Genomic DNA, 25,000 nt, shown 5'->3' on the forward strand with positions numbered 1-25,000 from the left:
TTTGCGGTTATTAATGGTACTGCCTCATTGATTATCTTCTAAATTCATTGATCTATTTAGTTTATAATGGCAGTTAGGAAATAAGCACTTTGACAACATAAGTGAGGTTGTGTGTTTTGGGTAATGACCTCCCGGCATTCCTGTGTTAGTTGGTCTCAGAGCATAATAAAATAGTGCATTTTCTGAAAAGGAGTGGTGCACAGAGCTTAGTTTCCTGGAAGTTAGAGCCTAAGATTGCCACAATATTCTATGGATTTCACAAATAGCTTCATACTTGCAGCAACCATGTCAGTCATCCAACCTGGGAAAATGAATTGGATCTGATGATCAATAAATCACACATGCTATTTTAAGTAGAAATGACACATGCATTTGGTTATGTTTATCGTATCAATGCAGCTCTTCAAGCATAGACAGACAAAGAATCCGTCATTTCATATTTATGTCATTAATTACAGTGAGTACATTAACAGACAATTGTATAGTTGCTACAGTTGCTACACTTAAAAATATGTCTCCATCAGAATCCATCAAACATTTCTTTCAGGTCATGCCTTTCAGGTCAAACAACAAGCAAGGTATACGAAAACTTTTTCTTCAGTTTATAAGCTCTGTTTTGTGTCCTGCCAGACTGACACAGTATTTCAGCCTCCCCTCTGTATTAGTGGAATAATGTTTGCGTTTTGTTACGTACAGAACCGCCTGGGAGACAAGGACTTATCCAGCAGTCCTGCCTGCAACCAGCCATCACAGTCGGATCACACACAGCAGCACAAAAGCTGTGTGATTAAACTGCTCCCAGACGTTTCTTTGCCTGTTATATGAGCTGGAAGGTTTGTTACGGCTGCTCTGTGTAGCTGATGTTTGTTTTCCCTCCTGATGCGAAGGTATGTGAGGGGATTGCTGGTGGTTTTAGTGTATTTGGCAAAGTTGCAGTGGGTGAAAGGATTTGAATCAGCTCACGTGTTTGGGCTGAGAGGTTGCAGTCCCAAATGGTTTACTCTGCAGCACTAAGGTTCAGTCTCTGCAGCTGCACATACATCAGTATGATGTGATCTGCCAGCGCACCCGGGGTGTGTGTGTTTACACGCTGTCCGCAGACGATGGGATTTGTGCTGAATGTAGGCCAGCAGAATCCCTCTTACGTCAAAGCAGGCAAGGCGGCAGATGCAGGGAGAGCAGCTGGTGGTTGTGCAGCTGTGGGCATGGAGGAGGCTGGCGCGCACATCAGGCTGCCAGAGCACCGCTGGTGGTGAGCGGGGGAGAGACGTGGAACGCCGACCATGAAGACTGTCCTCAGCTTGCACAGGAAATGGGCCCCATGCGGTCAAGACCATACGTATCCTGCAGGGACTTGTGAGTGATTGCTCAGATTTGATACGTTCTGTGTCTGACCCCTGAACCTGAATGACTCTGTGTTTGAACATTGTTATTTGAAGTATCCCAGGTGATGCAGGAGGACAGAAACAAAACTATAAAGAACCAGTTGCAAAGAATTTGGATTTGGGGTCGAACATTTAATTTTTGTATTTTTTTTTTTGTATTTTGTGTGGCACCATCACCTCTGAGTGACTGTTATTGCAATGTCAGTTTCTATGTGGGAATCTGAAAGTCAGCAGGCGAAGCAGCATCATAAACCTGATGAGCAGAAATCCTGGTCTCATCTGTGGCAGTGCATCCTCTGGTGTGTCCGTTCTTGGTCATTGTGGTTGTACTCAGCATTCAGTCAAGAAGTAAGAGCCATGTGAGTCCCTCTCTGCAGCTGGCCTTTTTATTTGGCTGATTGTTAGTCGGCTCCTGTGTCATGAACTCTTTCGGCAGTGCTCACTGACCCATGACAGATGGTGGTATTTAAACAAACCGAAGAAGTGGAATTAGTTTGAACATCATTGTTCTTCTTAGAGCTCCTACTTGTGCGGTGACAGCAAAGGCTGGTGAAGTGATTACATCATATGATGCATTATTAACGTGTTCAGTGCAATGAAACCGCTGCTCATCTTTTGTTTCAGAACCCCGTGATGGAGGAGACTGTGTGGGAGCAGTACACTGTGACCCTGCAGAGGGTGAGTCCACCCGTCACTTTGTGAAGCAATGAGACATCACACGGTGCTGTCAGCACCAGATGAATGAATGAGATGTGCAGGTACTCGTGTTAGAAAGGAGAACACTATCAGCACGTGCTGCTGTGAAGAACTTGATTCCATCAGGGGACTCGAACGTTAGAGTGAAATTTACTGCAAATGAAAGTGGATGAAAGTCTGAGTTTGTATCAAGCTCTTAAAATTCAGAGTGGTACTGATGATTAATGTTTCACAAAGTTATTCAGCAAAAATACTAAATCCTGCTTGTTTTGGCGTTTAAAATGACAGACTTCCTGTCTTATTTCAAAGCTGCTATGGTCAGTTACTGTGTTCTTACTGTGGGAAATATAGGCTCTGTATGGAATGTGGAACACCTCAACAAGAAAGTTGCCTGAATATAAGTCGAGTATGAAGTCTTTGATCCAACAGGCACCACAGAAGAAGACGATCGGTCTGACCCAGTTTCACTGCTTTGAAATGACTGAATGATTCTGTGGAGTGAAGGGTCGATTGTTGTTCTTATCACACTGGCTGATTGTTGCATTATTGATGTTATTACGTGTTTCAGTGTAAATATGTGAGCAGAGCAAACAGCTCATTGTCTTGTTCACCAAAGCCAGAGAAGCAGATTTAGTGCTGAGTTCTTCTGCTGCAGGCGTTCACCTGAATCTGAGCCAGCTGTCCCCCTGCTTCGTACGTCCACATTTTTGTTCTCGCTGGTTCCCAGAGTCTGGTGATGACATAGACAGATACTTTATTTGATCTCACAAAAGAAATTCACATTGACATGACATCAGTCATTAGTCCAAAAACTTAGCATTAACCCTTTAACATGTATGGATGAATGAACCCAGATGTTAAGTTTGATATGATGTCCTACCCTGTGAAGTCACATAAACTGACTGTGTTGTGATTTGGTAAAGTCTGCAGCTAAATCCAGTTTGTTGTCATTGGATTCACTTCCTTTTAGTATGTAATGATTTGAACTCAATCTGCTCTTGATTTTTTTTTTCTCTCAGGATCCAAAAATGGGCTTTGGCATAGCAGTGTCAGGGGGCCGCGACAACCCGAACGAGGAAAGCGGAGAGATGTCCATCGTGGTGTCTGACGTCCTGCAGGGAGGACCAGCTGATGGCTTGTTGTTGTGCGTACCAACGGCTTTATTTTCTGCACACTGGGCATGCTCACTGAACATCAAGACGGTGGCTTGTGGGGTCATGTTTCCTATTCCGTGGGTGACATGTCAGATCTCCATACATTCAGTCCTCATCTTGTTTGGGAATGGGAAACCGGTTCCTTGCCTCTGTTGTCATGTGACCTCATGTCTGTGTGTGTTGTCAGTGAGAATGACGAAGTGGTGCAGGGTGAACGCCGTCGCCATGGACGGTTGTGATTCATTCCTTTGCAGTCCAAACCCTCCGAAAATGTGGCAAAGTAGCTAAGATTGTAAGTTGACTGTTTTGTTTGCACATTATTGCATCGTCATGTTTAAGAATGTTTGTTTATTGGCTCAGGTTTCTGTCAGAACTTTGATCGAGTTTAAACAACGCATGAGCCTTTGTCTCCTGCAGACTGTGAAGAGGCCACGGAAAGTTCCAGTTAATCTCCTGAACCGTCCTGCGGTCACCCGATGACAGAGTCTTCAACAACGACTACGCTGAAGATTACAATTATGAACAGGATGGCCGCAGTGTTTACAGCGGCCGCGGCGGCCCAGGACGAGACCACAGCCCCGAGAGGGAGCGAGGTGGAGGAGGCTACGTGGACTCTGGCTACAAACACGTGAGCGGAACTACGGCAGAGACTACGAGCGGCCGGAACGGGGGTAGGAGCAGAGACAGAGGCTTGAGTCCTGACCAGCCCTACAGGAGAGACGGCAGCAGAGGTAGCACTTTGGACAGGGATCACAGCCCAGATCGGCGCCACAGGAGTGAGCACACGCTTCACCGAGACTACAGTCCAGACAGACGGTACTGCAGTGAGCGCACATTAGACCGAGACCACAGTCCCGATCGGCGCTACCGCAGTGAGAGAGCCCTTGACCGGGACTACAGCCCAGATCCACGCTACCGCAGCGAGCGTGCCCTGGACCGCGCTCGCAGCCCAGACTCACGCTACAGGCATGACAAGCCACAGCCCGGGACGCAGTCATGGCTGCAACCCCAGCTTTGAACGAGGACGCGAACGCGTCCCCAGTGATCCAAGGAAATATCACGAGCCACTGAAGCAAAGTGGGAGCAGGGAGCATCTGGATAGCTTGCCACCTGCCGTCCTACCCATCCCACTGGCACGGCCGTCACGGGACCTGGATCCCCTGGAGAAACCTGTGAATGTGCTGCTGCTCAAGAACCGTCCCAACGAGGGTGAGACAAACTAGAGCGAGCGGAACGTCCGTTCTCAAGGGTGGGTGTGTAAGATGTGAGTGTGAAGGAGTAAATCTCAGGAAACAAAGCAGCTTGTTTCCTCTGCATTGCTACACTGAGTGTTTGTCTTGAGTTGTGATCAATGAATCTATGCTGTGTCCAAGCTGAAAGCATCTATGGCAACCATCCCATTCTACTTTGACTCGTTCCTTTCAGAGTACGGCCTTCGTCTGGGCAGCCAGCTCTTCATCAAAGAAATGACCAGCACAGGACTTGCCAACAGAGATGGAAACCTGCAGGAAGGAGACATAATTCTGAAGGTGGAGTGTTCCTCAATAGTCAGTCTTTCACTGTTCTTGATGTGACGTCGGCGTACGATGATGGAGCAGCAGCTGGTGTCGCTGCAGTTTTTTGCAAATAAAATGATCAGCATCTACTTGAGAACTTGAGAAGTTTTTATTCATGGAAAACGTTTTTCAGCTCATTTTTACTGCCCTGCACCTGGTTGTGAATGTCAGTACCGTTTACCTTCACATGTCTTCTCGTCCTCCTAGATTAACGGGACCGTGACTGAAAACCTGTCTCTCAGCGACGCCGGGAAGCTGATTGAAAAGTCCCGTGGGAAACTGCAGCTGGTGGTGCAGAGAGACAGACAGCAGGTGCTGATCCGAGTCCCGCCGATGGTCGACAGCGACTCGGAGCTTGATGGTGAGAGATCGTCCAAACTGACAAGCAGCAGGTCCTATCCAGTGTAGAGACACACATGGCCAATGAGCTTCATCACCATTGTGTATAAACCCATGACATCTGATCTACATAAGAATCTAATATGTAAATGTTGTTCCTATTTTGTATTTGTCCATCGAATCTGTTTCCCCTCATCCAATAAAGGTTTTACTCACACTTCAGCTTTTACTTTTGTTTCCAAATTTCATTTTCAATCTTTGACTGTGTTTTACTGTGAGCTCATCACAAGAAACCATCATCACACATACAATATATACCTTGTTTTAATGTCACATGACCAGACGCTGTGCTGTGATTGGTCAGGACCACAGGAACTAAGTGGTGTGAGTGGATTGTCTGCAGGGAGGGTGAAATATTATGAGGACTTGTGACCCACTTTGTTGTTTTTTGTGTGTGTGCTTGCGTGTGTGCGTGCGAGCGAGAAAGTGTCCACCCGCCTTTGTCAGAGTGATTTAATCTAGCTCCGTAATCCTGCGTTTGGCTATGACTGAATTTCATCATGTTAGCTTCACACTGCAGCAGCCGTGTGTGAGCTGATCCAAATCTCAGAACAATAATTACGTGTGTGTGTGCGTGGGAGCCAGGATTTCAGCCCTGCAAGGGTTAACTCCCTGAAAGTGCATCTATATAAAAAAGGTCCTTTGCGTGAACATGTGCAGTCTGGGCTTCTCTGACCTTCATCTGTACTGGTGGGTTTGGATTCCGTCATCGCCCTGTGGACTCGCAGGAACGTGCCAAAGCCACATTATATAATTACACCCCGTCGTCGAGGAGAAATTACATTTTGTTCTTGGTCTTCCATCCTTGATGTAAAGATGAAGATGAGACCAAAGCAAATTCCCGCAGACACTTTGGGTGACGGTTGGTGTTTGTGTTGCAGATATCTCAGAGATCGAATCGTACCGGTCCTACTCGCCACAGGACGACCGGCGCGGGCACCACTCGGACCTGTCCTCGCACTCCTCCAATGAGAGGCTCCGAGAGAAGCCCCGGTATGTGCTCTATGAAGGCCACTGCCTGATGTTCATGTGTCACAAGCCAGACACTAAATGTTTGTCTGCGTTAATCCAAACATTTAGTTTCTACTCAGGGTTCAGTGGTAGAAATATCGTCAGTAGATGTTATCAGGTTTCCTCATCCATCTGTGATCATGGTTCTGACCTGTGCGTTCTTTTGTCATTAGAGAGGACCCACCAGACAGGTTGGCTAAATTGGCTGCTTTGCCAACACCTTTGCATGTTCCCGATAGAGCCGCAGATGAAACAGCGCCATTGCTGGCCGAGCAGGAGTCGCCGCATCTGCAAACATCAGCTGGTGAACTTCTTTCAATGTTCCTTGACTGGTCCTTGACTGATCGTCACAAACATGGCTGCCGTTGTTTATACAGGAGCTGCCGTCAATTTGACATCAAAGGTTCATGCTCCCCCTAAGGTCCCGCTGAAACCGAGTCAGGAGGAGCAGGAAGTGTTTGGGTCGGTGAAATACCACACATTTGAACCTCATTTACGTTCATTCTCCTCCTGAAACATATATGAAGTTTGTTACCTGTATTTTTAGGCCGAACACAGTGATGATTCGTTTCCAGAAGGGTGACAGTGTTGGGATGAGGTTGGCAGGAGGGAATGATGTTGGTATCTTCATAGCTGGTGTTCAGGAGGACAGCGCAGCAGAGCAGGAGGGTCTCCATGTTGGAGATCAGATCATGAAAGTAGGCTTCATCGACACGTCCTGAACCAGCAAATCACAGGCTCTGGTCGTGTCTCAGGTTGTTTTCTGCGACGTGTTCTGTGTCAGGTGAACAGCATGGACTTCAGAGGAATGATCCGTGAAGACGCAGTGCTCTACCTCCTGGAGATTCCCAAGGGAGAAGACATCACCATTCTTGCTCAGAGCAAACCTGAAGGTAGTTATCTGCAGAAGGGACGTGGTCTAATCTCTGATCTATTTTGGACATTGAGACAGACACACACACACATTGAGTCCTGTCACCATGAATGTGTATAAACTGTGGGTCAGTGGAACATGACCAAGCGGTTAGAAATGATGCACATGTCCGAATAGAAGGTGTGAGTCGAGTCGGTTTGGGCTGTTGTGATGTCAAACTGAAAGATGACTCAGCGTTCTTTTTCAGTATATAAAGACATTTTAGCGTCTGGCAGAGGAGACTCTTTCTTCATCAGGACCCACTTTGAATATGAGAAGGAGGCTCCTCAGAGTCTTCCGTTCAGTAGAGGAGAGATCTTCAAAGTGACGGACACACTGTACGACGGCAAGCTGGGCAACTGGCTGGCGATCCGCACTAACAAAGAACACCAGCTGCTGGAGAAGGGAATCATTCCCAACAAGAGCAGGTGATGCTTCGGTCCTGACGAAATGTCCAATCAGACCTAGTGGGGAATTGATGGGAATGTGTTGTCTTCCTGTGCGCTAAAAAACACAGAGCAGAGCAAATGGCCAATGTCCAGAACGCCGCACGAGCTGCATCTGGCAACGATCGAGGAGACTTCTGGCGGCTGAGAGGGCAAAGAGCGGCGAAGAAGAAAGATCTCCGCAAGAGTCGAGAGGATCTGAGTGCAGCTCCAGTGACGACACGATTCCCGGCTTATGAGAGGGTGGTTTTAAGAGAAGGTGACAAAGCACAAATGGAAGATGCTTGCTTCTCTGTGACCATTCCACATGTGCAGAGCTGACCATTCTTTGTTTTTCCAGCTGGTTTCAAACGACCTGTGGTCATCTTTGGACCCATATCTGATGCTGTGAATGAAAAACTGGCCAGTGACCTTCCAAGCGAGTTTGTCATCGCCAGTAGGTGTTTCTGTCCGTCCCAACGTTCCAATCTGCTTTGTGAACGATACTTATTCATGACATGATTCTTGTCCAGAAACTGAGCCGAAGGACGCAGGCAGTGAGAAGTCCTCTGGTGTGGTTCGGCTGAACACCATTCGACAGATCATTGAGCAGGTTTGCTGATCTAGAAAAAACTAAAGGATACCAACAAAAGCACCAACTGCACCATCTAACATCTGCCCGCTGTGTCCTCAGGACCGCCACGCTCTGCTGGATGTGACTCCCAAAGCAGTGGACACCCTGAACTACACGCAGTGGTACCCCATCGTGGTCTTCCTCAACCCAGACACCAAGCAGGGCGTCAAGACGATGAGGAACCGCCTCCTCCCAGGATCCAACCGCAGCGCTCGCAAACTGTACGAGCAGGCCGTGAAGCTGAGGAAGACCTGCGCACACCTATTCACCGGTACTTGTACTTCCCGTGAAGGTTATGGAGGGATTTTCAGCTCAGACAGAAACCAGCTGGTCATCACCCGAACCATCACGCACATGGAATGAACACGAATCAGCCGACTGGACTCTGTCTGAAATGATTCTCTTCATTCACATTCAGCCATTATTGACCTGAACTCAGCCAATGACAGCTGGTACGGCAGTGTGAAGGATTCCGTCCACGAGCAGCAGGACAGAGCTGTGTGGGTGTGTGAAGGCAAGGTGAGATCCCACAAACTACGTCGTCACGTCTGACTCCCCCAGTGGCCTGCGACAGTCCACACACTGATTTGAACATTGTTGACGTCGTCTCTCTCTGTCCTTGCTGCAGCTGGACGGTTCAGAGGAGGACCTGGATCTCCATGATGACCGCATGTCTTACCTGTCGGCAATGAGCGCGGACTATCTGAGCATGGACAGCCGACTGACGAGTGACTATGAGGACACGGCTGACGAAGGCGGAGCTTACACCGACAACGAGCTGGACGAGCCGTTGGATGAGCCTCAGGCCGTTTCGGCCATCAGTCGATCATCAGAGCCGGTGCTGACGGACGAGGTGTGTGAATGGGGTGGGCGTGTCTGAAAGGGTTGTGTGAATGGGGTGGGTTGGCGTGTCTCGGCAAGGTGTGTGACCTAGGAGATGAGTGTCTGTCTTTTTTTCATCATCCAGTTCATTCCGCCCTGTGTGTGTATGTGTAGAAATCCCACCCTGAACCTCGGGCTCGTTTGAGGAGGTCAGGCAGCAGAGAGAGATTGAACAGAGAGCCCAGCCCCCCCCCTACGTTTGTCCCTGAACCTCCACAGGTGAGCCCCCCATTTGTCCCCCCACCCCATCCTGTGACCTGAGAAATTCACCATCTGCGTCTGGCGGTCTGCTGAAGTCCTGATGACCTTTCCTTGCCAGGTACGTGTCCAAACTCGGACGGACTCGGCCCGTAGTTACGACTCTCACTCCAGCAGCACCATCAGCAGTGATGCCGCTGGGGCCAACAAGCCACCACCCCCCCCTGTGGCCCTGAAGCCCAGCGCCGCCCATCTGAACCAGCCAGCGGACGAAGAGGACAATGACCCGGCCAACAAATCCTTCCTAGGGAAGGTAGCGTCCAGACATCTGTTTCCTGCTGCAGTGGAAACATTTCCCCTTCAGCCTTTGATTTCTCACTCGTCTTTGTTCCGCTTCCTTCTTCTTCTTCCTTCTAATGTGAACTAGCAAACGGGTGAGCAGGTAATGTCCACAAGAAGCGTTGTGTGTTGAACTATTCATCCGTGAACATTTTCACTTGTGAATTGTCTCACTCACTTTTTGTCCATTTGATTGTTTTCCATGAATCTTCCCTTTTATATATCGGACTTGATAAGGAAAAAAGTGAATTCTCTTTCTTCAAGATTCAAGCGTTTGAGAAGATGGACCACCTGGCTCGAGCACAGAGGATCTTAGAACTGCAGGAGGCCGAAAACGCTCGAGTATGTTACTTGTCACTATTTTCACCCAGAGATAGTGATATTCTGTTTTTTTTGCGTTCAACAATTCAGTTGAATAGGTAATTGATGTTGTTGTCGCGTCATTTGTTTCCTTTCAGTTGGAAATCGCCCAGAAGCATCCGGATATTTACGCCATCCCAGTGAAAGTGTCCAAGCCCAACCTTAACCGTCCTCAGCCAATTGGGTGAGAGCCTGCACCTCCTGTCGTCTGTGACCCAGAAATGTTGGTGTTAAACGTGTGTGTGTGTGTGTGATCAGCTCCAGCTCCATTCCCGAGCCTCCAACTCAGCCTAGACCTCCGTTCTCTGAGAACAGAGGACGCGAGGAGGACAAGGCTGAGGTCCGACGCCAGCTGCTGGAACAGACCAAGAGAGGGTACGCCCAGAAGTACAAAGACACTGAACTGTAGTTGCAGGACGCGCCAGTGGGGTGACAGCAGATTGTTTTCAGCGTGTTTTAACTTTTTGTTCCACCAGCATCTTCACAGCATTCATGTGTTCACAGTGTTAGTTTTCACTGAGCTTCCTTCAGCTGCTTCTTCTTGTAAAAAGCCTTTTGGAGAACATGTTGAGTATTCGTTTTCAGACTTCAGCAGCTGCCCACTGTGATGAGCTATTGTTCAGGTTCTTTCAGGGCTCGTTCATGTCCTCCTCCCATCTGATTTAACAACCATCTCCACAAATGGACGCTTGTATGTTGAGAAGCCGCATTCATGTGCCTTGTGGCTCTGAAAGAACATATTTCCCTGAAATAAACACAACAAGACGGTCAAGGGTCAAAAACGGTCAAAAGTGAGAAAATGACGGTACTTCTGTACTGACTGTACTTCTTTACTCATAGTACTTACAGTACATTTGTATTTATATTACTTCTGTCCTTACAGTACTTAAATACTGATAGGACTCATGTACTTCAGTTCCGCTGTACCCAGTACTTGTGTACTAATAGTTCTTCTGAAACTGTACTTCTATTCTGACAGTACTTCTGTACTTACAGTTCTACTTCTGCTTTGATATTGAACATTCAGCCCCTCAGTGTGTCGACAATCATGTTTTTTCCTTTAAATTAGTTGGTTTGTGACTTTGTAATGTTACACATCGGACACTTCAAATAAATGTTTTTACACAGTGTCTGTGTGAAAGACATCGGAAGTTGAACTCAGCAGTGACAACATTCATCTCACGGGACGGAGAGGATTGATTTGAAAATGTTAACAACGTTGCACTGTTTCATGTGCCTCAGTGATTCATTCGAGTTCTGTGGGACGACACAAACCAAGAATTACACCTGTTCTTTCTCCCGTTTATTCAACATTACAGTACGTGTTCCCCTCCCCTGCATCTTAATGTTATACGTTTCCATGAAAACTAACAGGTCCAACATCAGAGTACATTCAGATATTACAGCTATTTAATCAAAGGTAACATTTACTGTCTTCAGCTAAATAAGCACAATAAAACGAACAAAGAATCTTTGGTCGAACAGAAAATGCCTGCCTTCACACCGGACCTGACAGAGCTGTAAGGATTAAGGCAAGTCATGTGATATTTTCCAGGACACGGTGAGGATGAAGCTGTATGAAGAGCTGGATGGTGGAAGGAGACGAGTGCTCATATGTAGACGGGTTGTTCCTGTGCCGTCAGCAGACGGTACATGGCTGCAGGCATCGTTTTCATGTGGATCTGCAGCAGAGACAGGAAGTTGCTCTGACTGGATCTTAACTTCCAACACAATGCTAAAAACACTTTCATCCATTTGGCCCCCTAGGGGCTTCATTGATCATTACATAACAGCTTTTATTGTGAAACGTGCCAAACTTCATGCCTTTTAGCAAGTATTTTTTTGAATGACATTAAGAAGTTACCTCTCCCATGGCGGTGGACAGGATCTGAACAATCCTCTCGTGAGCTGTGGCCACAACGCTCTGGCTGTTGATCTCAATGATGCGGTGTCCAACACGGACACCGCCTCTCTCAGCGATCCCCCCCCGCATCAGGCTGCAGATCTATGTTCACAGTGAATGTGGAGACAGTGTCCAGTGTGGGACGTTCACGGCAACAAATAAGAACAAACAATTCACTGTGGTCGCTCCGGTAATGTCTTCTTCTTGAAAGGTCGATTTCTATGAACGTTTCTTTTCTCTGAGCTACATACCAGTTTCATAACAGTGCTCCTGAGAGAGTGAGAGCCAGTGAGTGTTTGTGTGTGTGTCTGGTTTTGGGGAGGGGGGGGTGGAACTCACAATGCCATTCTGGACACTGAAGCCCAGTTGGTATCTGAGGTCTGGCCTGCGGATGAGCACCATGGTGACGGGGGGGCACCTGACAATGTTCATTTTAATACTGTTCTGGGACTTAAGACCCTGAAGAAGAAAAAAAAAAGTTTGGAATGGAGGTAGCAACAACACAAGGACAAGAAGATCGTCACTCAAAAACAAGCCCCGCTATTTATTTCGTTTTTGTGTGTAAGTAAGGTGCTATATCATAACACCACCATTACAGGCGCTGTTGGTGACTGGGAACTGATGTTTAAGTACAACCAATTTTGTGTGTGTGTCACTAGTGTGCTAAATTTAGCAGAGTTGTGAATCGGAATAGCATTATTGATAAGTTATAATATTAGTAAGTTACAGTAATCGTAATTGTACAAGTAAGTTACTGTATCAAGAGTAAATGTTACGAAACAGAGGGCTGATTTTAACTGTCCCATATTATTGTTCTCATGAACCATGAATGTTAAATACAGCATTATTCTTTGAAGATATTTTTAAGCCAGGAAAAAGATTTGTTAATATTGTGAAAAACACAACACATTAACAATGAACCTGCAGAAAAACACAGATGACTTTTATGTACCAGTGAAAGTTACACTTTCTCCTGATTTATTTCTATTGATCCAGGACTATTTGGTTTTACATGTTGGCAGGTTTACTGAAGAAAGTCCTGCTACAGTGTACTGGAAGTTATGAGGTAGGAACTGATTGCTCTCTTCTTTTATTTCAGCTTTGAAGAGGATGAACACAAAGGAAATGAGTGAATGTACCTTGATGATGCTCTGGCAGGTGCTGAGCGGTAAACCCACCAGACTGGTCCCATTAACCGTCATGATCTGGTCCCCGATGTTGAGTCGACCAGACTTCTCAGCAGGACCAGCATGCATCAGGCTGGCGATGATGACGGTGGGGAGGATGGAGCCCCAGCCTGACTCCACAATGACCACACCCAAGATCTCACCCTTCTGCTTCTCGATGTAAACCTGCCAAGGAACATTTGCAGCTACTCGTCAAAGGATAAAGGCAGGTTGATGTGTACAGATCTTGTCCACCTTCCACGCTTCAATTGATCTGGTTTAAACCTTCACCGACTTTGCTGACACGTGGCCGGGGGTTGAAGTGTCATTGGGGCTACCAAGTCAAGCGTCTCAGATTCACATTTTTAACCCACATGAAATATTGGCCAACGCAGAGCCAAAGCTCAAAGCCTTGGCCAATTTGAAAGAATGGAATGACCTGAGCAGACAGATGCAACAAGAAAAGTTTCAGTGCTTTGTCCTTTTAAATATTTATCAAAATGTGCCTTCACCCCAGTTTTTGAAGGCCACGTCCAACTTTTTATGTCCATTAATAATTGTCATGTGCAATAACACACTGTGGAACATTCTAGAAAAGATTAAATGTTGTAGACGATAAGGTCTCACTTACGTCTCTGCAGTTCTCTGACTTGGAGAAGTGGATGAGGTCGTCATTGTACATATCTTGAGTGTTGAGCAGGTCGCTGTACTCGCGCTGACTAAGGTCGTCTGGGTCGATGCCGTTGGCCCGCAGGAACTCCTGGTAGGCGACACTGAAGGACTGACCGATGGATTGAGCTATGAGCTGAGCCTGATGGACAAACACAGATCTTTTGAAGTCTAACCTTTCTTAGGGTTCTATCTGTTCTGACATTCTGGTGGATCGCAGTGTTCATTGTTTTTCCTCGAGCAGTGGGTTCATCTTCTTGGTGGTTAAAAACATCTGCTTTATCTTATGTTCCCAACTGTTCCCTAATGTTCTGTAGCATTCTCTTGTCTCCTCTAATGTTCTGTACTGTTCTCATCTAATGTTCTTCAGTGTTCTCTAATGATCCAACTAGGCTTCAGCAGGGATACGTTGGGAATGGAACTCACGTCTTCAGACTCAAACACGTAACAGATCATCCTATACAGACGTCGGTCGCTGTCGAGGCGAGCAGTTCTCTCCTCTGACGTGTGGTCCAGGTTCTCCTGTGCGCTGTGGGATCGGATCATCTTACCTCGGGCCATCAGCACCACCATGTTACCGATGTCGGCTATATAGGAGATGGTCCTCAGTGGCAGGTCCATTATAGTCTCCTGGTGGACAGAAACAGGTACCAGGTTTTCACTTCATTGATGAGTTGAAAAAACAACATTGTTTTCAGCAGTAAGTTCAGTTTTCTTGGTGACTTGTAGAATGTGTGTTCCTCTGAATTCTGCACTAAGGAAAGTCCATGATCTAATTGTACCTGCGTGTCTGCATTGAGCACTTTAATCCTTTGTGTGGACATGAAAAGATCCACCTCTGCGGTCAATGGATCTTCGCTGTCTGGACTCTGTACAACCACAGAGCAACGACAGAACACAGAGGTTGTAGAACAAAACGTCTGGGTCATCACACACAAAAATCACAGCTGTCATTGGTATGAAGAAGGTATGATGCTTTTGAATATTGAGTCTGACTTGAAACATATCAAACAAAGAACTACCTTCTTCCTGTTTCTCGTTTGTTTCTGAGCAGCCTGCGAAGAAGAGAGAGCAGAGACTCAGCAAGAGTGTGTGCGTGTGTCGCCTCTGCTAGCAGCTAGCTGTCAGGTGTCTTTGTAAAAAACGTGATCCAAAGTTTGCTCTACATCAATGTGACGTCAGCGACCCAGAATAAGAAATGTTTCCTTCTCTTGCGTCTTGTTGTAGATTGGGGTTATTCTTTGTCTCGTGCTGACGTTGTGGAGCTGGCATGTGTGGTGTTTGGATGTTTGAAATCCAGGCTATCATCAGTAGACGTGTGATCTCCAGACTCCAGCAGCCTTCAGAGATGCTTATCTAACATCCAGTGGAGCTGACGAGTTGCTCATGAGTGGAGGATGTGTTTGTGAATGTGAACGTGGTGATGGCTCTGTGACTAAACATGTCCTTGTCAATAGATGCAAACCTGTGAGCGTGTTCAAGAGGAACTGATATGAATTCAGTGATTTGACTTGAAGGGAACGATTCTACACTTTGTGTTTGACCATGAAAACATCTGCCTCTGTTATTTACTTACAGTTGCGTCATATATCCTCATTTTATAGACAATTTTATTTGAACGTATAAATCTATTTGCTCAGACTATGGGTTCTTCATTGTCCCACATGGCAGCAAGACTCTCAAAAATCAGCCGCAGACATAGAAAGTTGCTCTCACCCGGACTCGGTTCATGGCCTCCTGCGCCTGCTGCATGCGAGCACTCTTTGTGGGCGTCCGCTCTGACAGCAGGTGAGTGCAGCCCAGGTACGTCGCTGCAAAGATGATGCCATCAATAAGGTCTTCAGGGTCACATGGTCCTGGAACTGCATGAAACAAACGATATTTGTTAGACAAATACATATACAATACAAACACAATAAATATTTTCTTATCTTTTATTATCTATGCAGACTTGAAAAAACGATTGAGTTCCTCCTGAGTTTTCAGCCAGACGCTATGAAACGTTTTATAACACTGTGTCTCCATGTTGATTACTCAAAGTTCACATGTATGAAAACACTTACCGTCCACAAATGTGGGAAATTGTGGAAGCGATCTGTGAATCTAAAGAAAAACACACACAAAAAAATCACAACCTCCTTCCTCACTGGAATCTGGTTAATCTGTTGGCAGCGTAACGCACAGCACAAGTTTAGTAACATCCAAACCTCACCTGTGCTGTTGTGAGGTTGATCATCCATCAGGTTTTTTGTTCTCATCTTTTTAGGGAATGTGAGGTCTAAAGTTGATTCTTACGTATGTTGCACCATGATGTGATACTGGTACAAATGAACTGCATCATGCAATCAAATTTGTTTCAGGGGAACTTTAGTCTCTAAATGTTCAGTCATATGGATTGTGGATGTATTGTTTCAAAGAACCGAACCAGTAACTACAGCTGACTAGAACTGATGAGGACATTACATTCACCCACAATGTTCTGTGTCAGGTTCGGTCCATTCTCCTGATACATAGACGTGAGGCGTTGGGCACAAACCTCGTGGATGGATTGCTGCTGCAGCTCAGCATGAGGCGATGGCTGCTGCGGCTGATGCTTTTGCATCTGCCGTGTTGGGTGATTGTGTTGACGCTGCTTTGGCGGAATGCGTGTGAGCGACGTGTCAAACTGCTGCCTCGTGCTCTGCTGAGACTGGTGGGGTTGGTGACCATGGTGGTTATGTTGCTTTTGGTGATGATGCTGCAACAGAATGGCTCCGGATGACTCAGTTGCACTGACTGGAGGAGGAACTGGAACTGAGGCATAGTGCGACAGGGATTCAGATGCTGATTCAGGAGAAAACTGAGAGGAGGAAACAGAGAAAAGGTGTTTGAACAGTGTAGATAAATCCAACACTGTATACAGGCACCATTCCTACTCACATGACCAGATATTTCCTGCAGGGCCGGTGTGTCGTCTGTGGGGCTGAGCTCCTGTCTCATCACCCATACTGGCTCCACAGGCTGGTCTGCTGTGTAGGGGGAGCGTACTGTTTTAGTCTTAACTTCCTCTATTGCCTCCTTAATGTCTTTTATTGCCAGGCTGATGGCATCTCCTGAGACGTTCATAGATTCCTCTCCTGTGAGACCCACCGCATCATGGGCCTCACCTATCTGTGCAGATGAGGAACTCTTGGCTCGGCTATCTGCTTGTGTCAGTGTTTGTTGACAATTTTTGGGTAGAGGAGTTTGATCAGCTCTGTCCCCTTCTCCATCAGACGGACCATCATAGTGATGGAGGCGGGAGCCGACAGAGCAGTCCAGAGGGGAGTGCTGTGATGCTCGGTCTTGTCCTGGTCTTGGAACAGGATGAGCGCCATCGGTCAGGGCAGATGGAGCCTCCACATGAACATTCCCCTGTCTCTGGCTAGTGACTGACTCCCGATGGACCTCTTTTGATTCAGTCGTCTGACCGACCAGCCCACAAGATTCTCTGTGTGCCTCTGGAAAGAAGGCGTGAAGAGATTTTGGCTCTGAGTACAACTCATCGATAGGCTCTGGGTATGACTTTTGGTGTGACTCTATATAAAAGTCTGCATAAGTTTTAGGATAATATTTAGAGCAAGAAGCAGAGTGAGATGGAGAACACGACTCAGAAAAATCTGCAACGTGGTCAGGCAGCAGGTCGTTATCGGGCACTGGGCTAATGTCGGCATCCTCACTGAAGTGATCGAGCTGGGGGATATTTGGAACTTCAGGGGACGAAGAAGGACTAGGTGACTGGAGTGGTGGTGGGCTGTGTAGAGGTCTGTCAACACTGAGCGAGGCTGTGCTCTCTGTATCAGAGCATAGGTCAGTGACATCACTTTCCTGAGTTGCAACATCTGCCACGTCATCCATCACCTCTCCCTGACATAGAGCTACCATCTCTGTATCTCCTATGTTGTTGACTGTTTGCATGTTGCCATGGCTGCAGGGAGAGGAAGCTGTGTTGGAGAACTGGTCTCCATCATCTTCTGCCCACTGTAATTCTTTGTCCTTCTCTTTAACATCCAGTGATTTCTCCTCACATTCCACATTACACTCCTGTGTGTCATGTTCTATGTCAGCAGGTGCGATGTGTTGTCGCTTCTGGTTTGTTATTTCAGGTGAGAGATGGGTTGGAGTGACAACAGCAATAGGTGTCTGATGAGGAGATCCCTGCAACTGGTCCTTTATAGTATCATCTGACAAATTCTGCTGCACCAGCACTTCTGCTGGGTCTTCTCTGCCTTCTGCACCGGGTAAAGTGTCATGTGTCTCTCTGGTCACCTGTCTCTGTCTGTGACCTCTCAGCCTGGGGTTTGGGTCGCCATGGCGGCGGTAACGAGTGACAGCAGGACGAAGATGCTGGACAGGACGTGGTTCAGTGTCTGGACTTTGAGTTAATGGAGCCAACTCAGAGATGGGACCAGTACCCTGAACATGGCCTTGGCCCTGTGCTAGCCCTGACAGATGTTGCCGTCTATACCGTGATGGGCCACGACCTGTGGCTGTGTGGTGGTGGTGGTGGTGGTGGGGGTTAGTAAGGTGATGTTGATGATGACGATGATGTGGATGAAGATCCCCATCCTGGTTGAGCATTTGACATGGCCTCCAAGACCGACGTACAGGAGGCTCTATGGGTGTTGTCTCGTGCTGCCTACACCTCTGAACCACCCTGGGTTCCTTTTCTGCTTCTACAGTTGCTTCTCTCTGATTATTGTGGTTCATTGCTGTGGTGTGATGTGTCTCAGGCACAGAACACGCTCCTTTCTTTGACTAGGGAAGCCCAGCTGATAGCACAGCCTGGAAGAAAAAGAAACATCAAATAACTGGAAACAAATCAAGCACAAAAGTCCAAGTCCAAGAAACTTGTGGAGCTTTTTGGCTAAAACGTAACGAAGATCTAATGCAGTGTTTTTAATAGTGTTTTTATTTGTTAATAGTTAATAGTGTTTTTATTTGTGCATGTGTTTGCAGGGACAAGCACTGGTGTCTGACTTCAACCCTAACCCGATAATCCTAACCCACATGATGGTCAGCTGCAACACAAGGCTTTTAACCCAAGAGCAGACGTGTTCAACTAAAGGCCTACCGCCCAAACCCCACCCACCAGCTCAATGGCCAAATACAATTAGTATATTATACATTTTAATGTTGTGGGTGCAAGAATATTACCCACAATGCATGGAACCTGAACTACTGAAGGGTCTAAATGTTCATTGTTCATTGCTCAGCTGTTTCAAGGAACATCATTCTCACCAAGTGATGGGGTCGAAAATATGGCTATCACCAAAATGTACAACAAAAGAAAAGTTTTTAAATTAGAAATCTCCAGATTCACATTAAATTATGGAAGTAAACCCCCAGTATACATACACACACAAATGTTATAGTGGTCATTATTAAGCCAAGGACTCTATCTCCATACTGCCAATACTGAAAGCCAAAATCCTCTGTGATTCATGTTCTTAATCTGCGCATTCATCAGCTGGCAGATGGTTGAGAATGTGTGTGTGTGTGTTTAAGGGGTTGTCTATGCTTTAGGACCTGACTGGACAGAGAGCAGCGGACGAGGCAGTTATCGCAATGATAAAAGCTGTGAGTTAGACTATTATTTAAAATGAGTATCAGGAGATTGGACACGTTGATAGTACATTGCAACCCAAATAAACCAAAGACAAGTATCACGATAAGTACATGTCAACCAAGTCACATGAATTTGTGACTGGGGATGATTCGAGTGAAGGACTCAAGTGGATCTGTACAAGGAAACAATCTCGTCCATGTGGAGGATGTAAGTTTCATCCAAATTTGTTTTGTGTCATTCATTATTCTGTCTCACAAGAACCACTGCATTTAGAGGGAGTTTGTTCACAACAGATGAAAACTGCTTTACACAAACCTGATGCAGGTCTAACCCTCCACAGACTTCCACAGCTAACGTTTTGTCTTTGTCTCATCAGTGCTGTAGTTGAAGCTCGCCTCACTAACATCACATATGTTTACTATCTTGGAGGATACACACAGAGACACAATGTTTCCGTTGTGGGACTTGATGAAACAACGGTATGTTGATGAGCACAATTTGCTTTGTGAATATTGTTGAGACATTTATTTGTTTGTCCCTCTTTTTTGTTTACTGTGATTAATTTTAGAGCTTTAAATAAGGAGATGAAGGTAAACGTGCTGATGCCATTACATGAACAAGAATAATAACAACAATAAGTTTCATACTTAAGTAATTAATAACCTTTTTCTGTGCTGATCAGATTCCAGAACATGAGGTATGGGGTCAAAGAAAGACAGCAATGGTGACTGTCATCCCCCAATCTGATCACAAACGATGACTGACAGTGTGAGGACATACAACACAAGCCAGGATATTTATGGGGGCTAATGTCCCCGTGCCCAGGGCTCAGATTGAGGGCACCAGGTTGGTGGCAAAGGGTCAAGCCGGTGGGTTTGCTCAGGTCACAGATGGCCCGGCAATGGTGCGTTGCGGCGTTGTGAGCTGAGCTCTGCATGTCCATCTGCCAGGCTGCAGTGAAAGCTGCAGGGGGGTTTACAAACCCATTAACTCTCTAATCTTATGGTGGCAAACACCTGCTACCATACGCACACAGAAACTCACACAACTGTTAAGTATTTCTACTTGATCAAGACTGTTACAGTTTTGTAATTACTGCTGACGGTTTTTATTTCATTAGCCTATGAACTAGATATGTACAAGGTCCCAAACTAAAACCTCAACATGATGCCACAAACCTGATTATAATTCCAGGTGACTATTTATCACAGGACATTAGCGTTAGCTTGAGGCTAGTTTGACCTCCACTGACCTCATACTGCAGCATCATTACAGTTGTATTATGCTTGTAAATAAAAAAAAAAAATACTGATATCAGCATCAGTGATTCTTGTGAGGAACTCTTCTGTGTCCTGTGTGATTCACAGACACATTTGGAGTCTCTGCTGCTATTTGGGAGAAATGCAACGAAGTCACGTTGAAAACCGCTGATGGGGATTTTTATTGCCGCATTTTAATGAGCTAAGCCAAATTAAAAAGAATCTCAGTCCGTCCGTTATTACATCCGGTGTACGTGCAGTGCGTCAAGGAATAAGCTGTGTAGTCATCCTCCATGGCCTTGAACCATTTATGGAATTAAATAATACCGTGCATAACCCAGCGGTACAACAAGCATGATCTGTAGCTGTTGCAGTAACAACCGCTGGAGAACATCGACGGGTCCTTCTTCTCTGACCCCTCATCATCGCTGAAGCCTACAAACGTGTCACCTGTCTGCAACAGCACCAGCCAGGTGCTGCTGTCGCCATCAGCGAACTCATCAAGAACACACTCCCCTCCTCCTCCTCGTTCTGCTGCTTTTCCTCCATCTCGGAGCATCATCTGCTGCCGGACATGTCGTCGTTACCTGTACATCTGAGGAAGACAATCCGGCTCCGGCCGCCGCGCTGCACATCCTTATACCAGCCCGTCGCCTGCTCACGCGTTCAGCTTGGTGCGGTTCCGTTGGTTCAGCCAAGCTGCCGGATCAAGCGGAGAGCTCAGCCCCGCCCTCAGCACAGGGACGTCACAGCGGATTAGTGACGCTCAAAGCGCCTTTGTCCCCCGCAGCTGATGGTGGAACAGGTCATAAGAACAGTGGTTCGCTTCCTCACACTTCCCTCGTCCTCCTTCCTCCCCGCTCCCTCCGTCTCATGGCAACAGCCATGGTGTTCACAAATGATCTTTTTTATTTTTATTTGTTTACGTCTCTTCTAATCTTTGTGCTTTAATATTAATAGAAATGAGATTGGATTTATTTGAAATGAAGTTCGAATATTTATCAGTTAAACTTGTGTTTTGTGTAAATGAACCTGAATAAGCTGAAGAGATCAAATTAAGCTTGATGACTGACCTTGTTCATGTGCCTTCTGATCAATGTGTGATGGCGACATCAAATGAACTTTTTTTCTACAGTTTTTGTTGGATGGAGCAGAAAGTCCACGACCAGTCAACTTGGTTAACTTTACCAATCATCTGGGGAGATTTTGTTATATTTTTACAATTCATTTTACAAATGAAATTATATTTTTTTGAAATTGTAGTCGATAATATTTGAAGTAATGTATGATTTTTTTTTACAGATTTGTTCTTTACAAATATTTTCTTTATTTAAATTTAAAATATTTCCCATTCTGTGTCACAGCCAATCAGCTCTCTACTCTGCCAATTTAAATTGATGCTTGATTGCACTTTGCTTCCACCTGTACATATGATCACGTGACAAACGAGTCTGCTGTGCATCTCAGTGAATGACTCCTATATTGTTCACGCCCAGCTAGCTGCATTTGAGCTAATTAATTGGTTAAGAGGGTTAAGAGATGGCCTCTTCTTTGTCGGCGCCTAACCTCGGTCCAAACTTCGCTCCTGAAGTAGTCCATTTTCAGACAATTGCGGGTGAAAAAGCAAATGCTAAAGTCGTGCAAAAGGTCTGTGTAAAATTCTTTTAATTTTTCTTTAAAAAGTTCAGTTTATGAAAAAAGACAAAATAACAACTCAAATTTCCTGCGCTCAACGGGGCTGTTAGCTCTCCGGCTCTAGCAGGTTAGCACCAATGGCAACCACACAGGTAAAGTTGTCTGGGCTCTCTGGCGGTCCAAGTGGGTCCCCGACAACATCCGCAGCTGGTCCTGGCAACGTTTCAACCCTTCGTGGGTCTTCTTCAGGCCAATTGGCTCGGACTTAAAGAAGGGGGGGGGGGGGGTGGAAAGAAAACCAGTTAGGGTTAGGTGGAGGGAAAGGGGCCCGCCCTCCATGGAAGGTAGGGAGTGCGCGGTCCATCCCTCCGCCAACCCGGGTAACCCCACCCCAATAGGGCTGATGTGGCCGTCCAGTAGTCCAGGGGGCGGCATCACCTTGACCCCAGGCAGACTGACGGGGGCGTTTACGCTTGCCGTACCGCACCACCGTCCAGTCTTCCTCCCTGTAAGGGTCCATGTGTGCGTGTGAACGTATATGTATTTATTTGTTTACGTTAGTGTGTTCGTGTTCCGTCCAATTCCACTGTTGTGTTCAAAAATAAAACAAAAAAGTTATAGAAAAATCTATATAAAAAGAGTAAAAAAATGCAACGCTTGTGTGTGCCACTTGGCGGCGAGGGTTAGGGTTTAGGGTTAGGGTTATTAGGGTTAGGTTAGGGTTAGTGGTTAGGGTTAGGGTCAGGGTCAGGGTTAGGGTTAGGGTTAGTTAGGGTTAGTTAGGGTTAGTTAGGGTTAGGGTTAGGGTTAGGGTTAGGTTAGGAATACTGAACCCCCCTCTCGCGCCAGCAGGAGGGGGGTGATGCACGCTCCACCCCACGGGGACGAGAACGGCCCCACACATCGTGGCGCCCGGGCTTCCCTCCTTCACCATTGTCAAACCTATTTAGGTCTGTCACGTCCTCGGAGCAGTCCCGAAGGCGGCATCCTCTTCTTTTGTGCCTCACCTCAGTCCAAGTCTCGCTCCCAAAGTGGTCCATCGGAGGGTGGTAGCGGATGCAAAAATTACTTAAAAGTTTGTACTGAAGGTGAGTATAAAGTTCTTTTTTTATTTTTTTATACACAAAGTTCAGTTTTTGAACAACAACAAAATAAACCACTAAATCCTGCGCTCAACGGGGGCCATTTGCACTCCGGCTCTAGCAGGTTAGCTGGTTAGCATCCGCGACGATAGAAAAGCTCTCCGGCGGCCAGGTAAGTCTTCTTCTCTTCCCGACAAAGTCCGCAGCCGAGTCTGGCGACGTTTCGACCCTTCATGGGTCTTCCTCAGGCCAACTGGCGCGGAGAAAAGATGGGTCGGGAAGAAATCCTGCCAAAGAGAGCTGAGGACAGAGTTGTTGCATGCAGTCGCGGTAGGAGTGGAAGATGGCGGCGGAGGGCAAAGGTCAATCGACTTGTAATTTGTAGTTCAAAAGGAGGAATTTGTAGTTTTTATTGAAATTCTTATTTTAGAGGCAGATTCTGTTTTATTTTTAGATAATCTGAATTAATATTAACCTGTCCCTATAGTAGTCAAATTAACCATAGATAATGTATAATAAAATTTAAGGTTAGGGTTAAGGTTAAGGTTAAGGTTAGGGTCAGGGTTGAGGTTGAGGTTAGGGTTGAAGTTAGGGTTAGAGTTTAGATGAGGGTTAAGGTTAGAAATTAAGGTTAGGAACAGGGAGAAATTAAGTTTAGGGTTAGGGTTAGGGTTGAGGTTGAGGTTAGGGTTGAAGTTAGGGTTAGGGTTTAGATGAGGATTAAGGTTAGAAATTAAGGTTAGGAACAGGGAGAAGTTAAGTTTAGGGAACCTTGTATGAATTTTGGTACTTTGGTCGAATCATGTTAAGTTAGAGAACGCCTCTCCACCGCCAACATCTCCAAACTCATGCCACGACTGGATCAGGACCTGCGAATTGAGACTGACAGGTAAATATACATTAATTATGTTAATTTGTTTAAAGAAAAAAAATTAAAAAAAATAAATAAAAATATAAATAAAAGTATTTTACTAAGTGTGTGTCTATATTCTACTATTTTTTTCTTTTTTTATATATATACATCAATATTTAAAATATGAAGACAATATTAGTTTCATAAACAATTAGAAGTATAATCAAAGAGACTGAAAACAAACTCAACATCACCCTCTGCTGGACTCAGGGAGACAGTAAGTTCAAGTGTCTTGCCCAATGATGCAGTATGCTCCTGGCTGTGTCCCTGGTCCATGTATACTTGGTCATTCTCTGTTTGGAAAAAGGAGGGATCCAGAGGAGGAATAATGGACACAGTCGTTGGGAGACACCGATTGTTTCACAATAGGAACTTTGATGTTCACTCTAAGAAAGAGTCTTTTTGCAGCTCTTTTTCTTAATATGAAACGACCAGTCTGTTAGTTTTCTGTTTGTGCTGATGTGTCGTTTAACCCGAAAAATGTCACCAGCTTCCCGGGTCCTAACGCCAGTCGCCACAGCCGTATCCATGACACCTCGTGACGCGGAGCTGGCGAGGCACGTGTATTTCAGGGTCTCAGGGGTCAAGGGATCCCTGTTGATGGGCGTAAAATCCCTGGACGTCTCTCTTGTGTTCAAATCGTTATCGTCCGAAGGGACATCACCTCTCTCTCCCGTCGCTTTTCGCGGGGCCGCGCAGCACGCCAGTGGCACGTCAGGTGTCCGAGATCTCTCAAGCTCCATATTGTCCTGAGGCTGATGTTCTGTGACCCAGGGCTGAGATGCCAGATCCAAAGACGACAACACCTCCTCGTCCCCATCTGTCACTGCGCAC

The 25,000-nt window shown here is 46.2% G+C and overlaps 2 protein-coding genes across 2 annotated transcripts; one reads left to right on the forward strand and one right to left on the reverse strand.

Moving 5' to 3' along the window:
* The first annotated feature begins 2,006 nt into the window (after nucleotides 1–2,006).
* Nucleotides 2,007–10,361, forward strand: LOC144742326 (tight junction protein 2-like). The gene is given in 27 exon segments (XM_078624800.1): nucleotides 2,007–2,063; nucleotides 3,101–3,225; nucleotides 3,423–3,444; nucleotides 3,446–3,469; nucleotides 3,471–3,527; nucleotides 3,653–3,703; nucleotides 3,705–4,216; nucleotides 4,248–4,444; nucleotides 4,661–4,764; nucleotides 4,999–5,152; nucleotides 6,072–6,183; nucleotides 6,375–6,505; nucleotides 6,579–6,663; nucleotides 6,749–6,899; nucleotides 6,986–7,094; nucleotides 7,323–7,542; nucleotides 7,632–7,819; nucleotides 7,901–7,996; nucleotides 8,073–8,152; nucleotides 8,234–8,444; nucleotides 8,592–8,692; nucleotides 8,802–9,026; nucleotides 9,170–9,274; nucleotides 9,375–9,566; nucleotides 9,857–9,934; nucleotides 10,051–10,136; nucleotides 10,211–10,361. Coding segments are annotated over 27 exon segments (3,612 nt in total). The 5' UTR covers nucleotides 2,007–2,018.
* A 1,201-nt stretch (nucleotides 10,362–11,562) lies between these two features.
* On the reverse strand, nucleotides 11,563–17,046 carry LOC144742327 (amyloid-beta A4 precursor protein-binding family A member 1-like). The gene is made up of 12 exons (XM_078624801.1): nucleotides 16,951–17,046; nucleotides 16,227–16,379; nucleotides 15,754–15,793; nucleotides 15,407–15,552; nucleotides 14,713–14,745; nucleotides 14,473–14,559; nucleotides 14,117–14,320; nucleotides 13,653–13,832; nucleotides 12,995–13,207; nucleotides 12,195–12,314; nucleotides 11,817–11,957; nucleotides 11,563–11,634 (listed from the first exon to the last, which is right to left on the reverse strand). The coding sequence occupies exons 1-12, from the start codon at nucleotides 17,044–17,046 to the stop codon at nucleotides 11,563–11,565; spliced, it is 1,485 nt and encodes a 494-aa protein (XP_078480927.1).
* Nucleotides 17,047–25,000: the final 7,954 nt, after the last annotated feature.

The sequence above is a fragment of the Lampetra planeri genome, unplaced genomic scaffold (assembly GCF_965212315.1).
Source record: "Lampetra planeri unplaced genomic scaffold, kcLamPlan1.2.h2 scaffold_987, whole genome shotgun sequence".
Taxonomy (NCBI): Eukaryota; Metazoa; Chordata; class Hyperoartia; order Petromyzontiformes; family Petromyzontidae; genus Lampetra; species Lampetra planeri.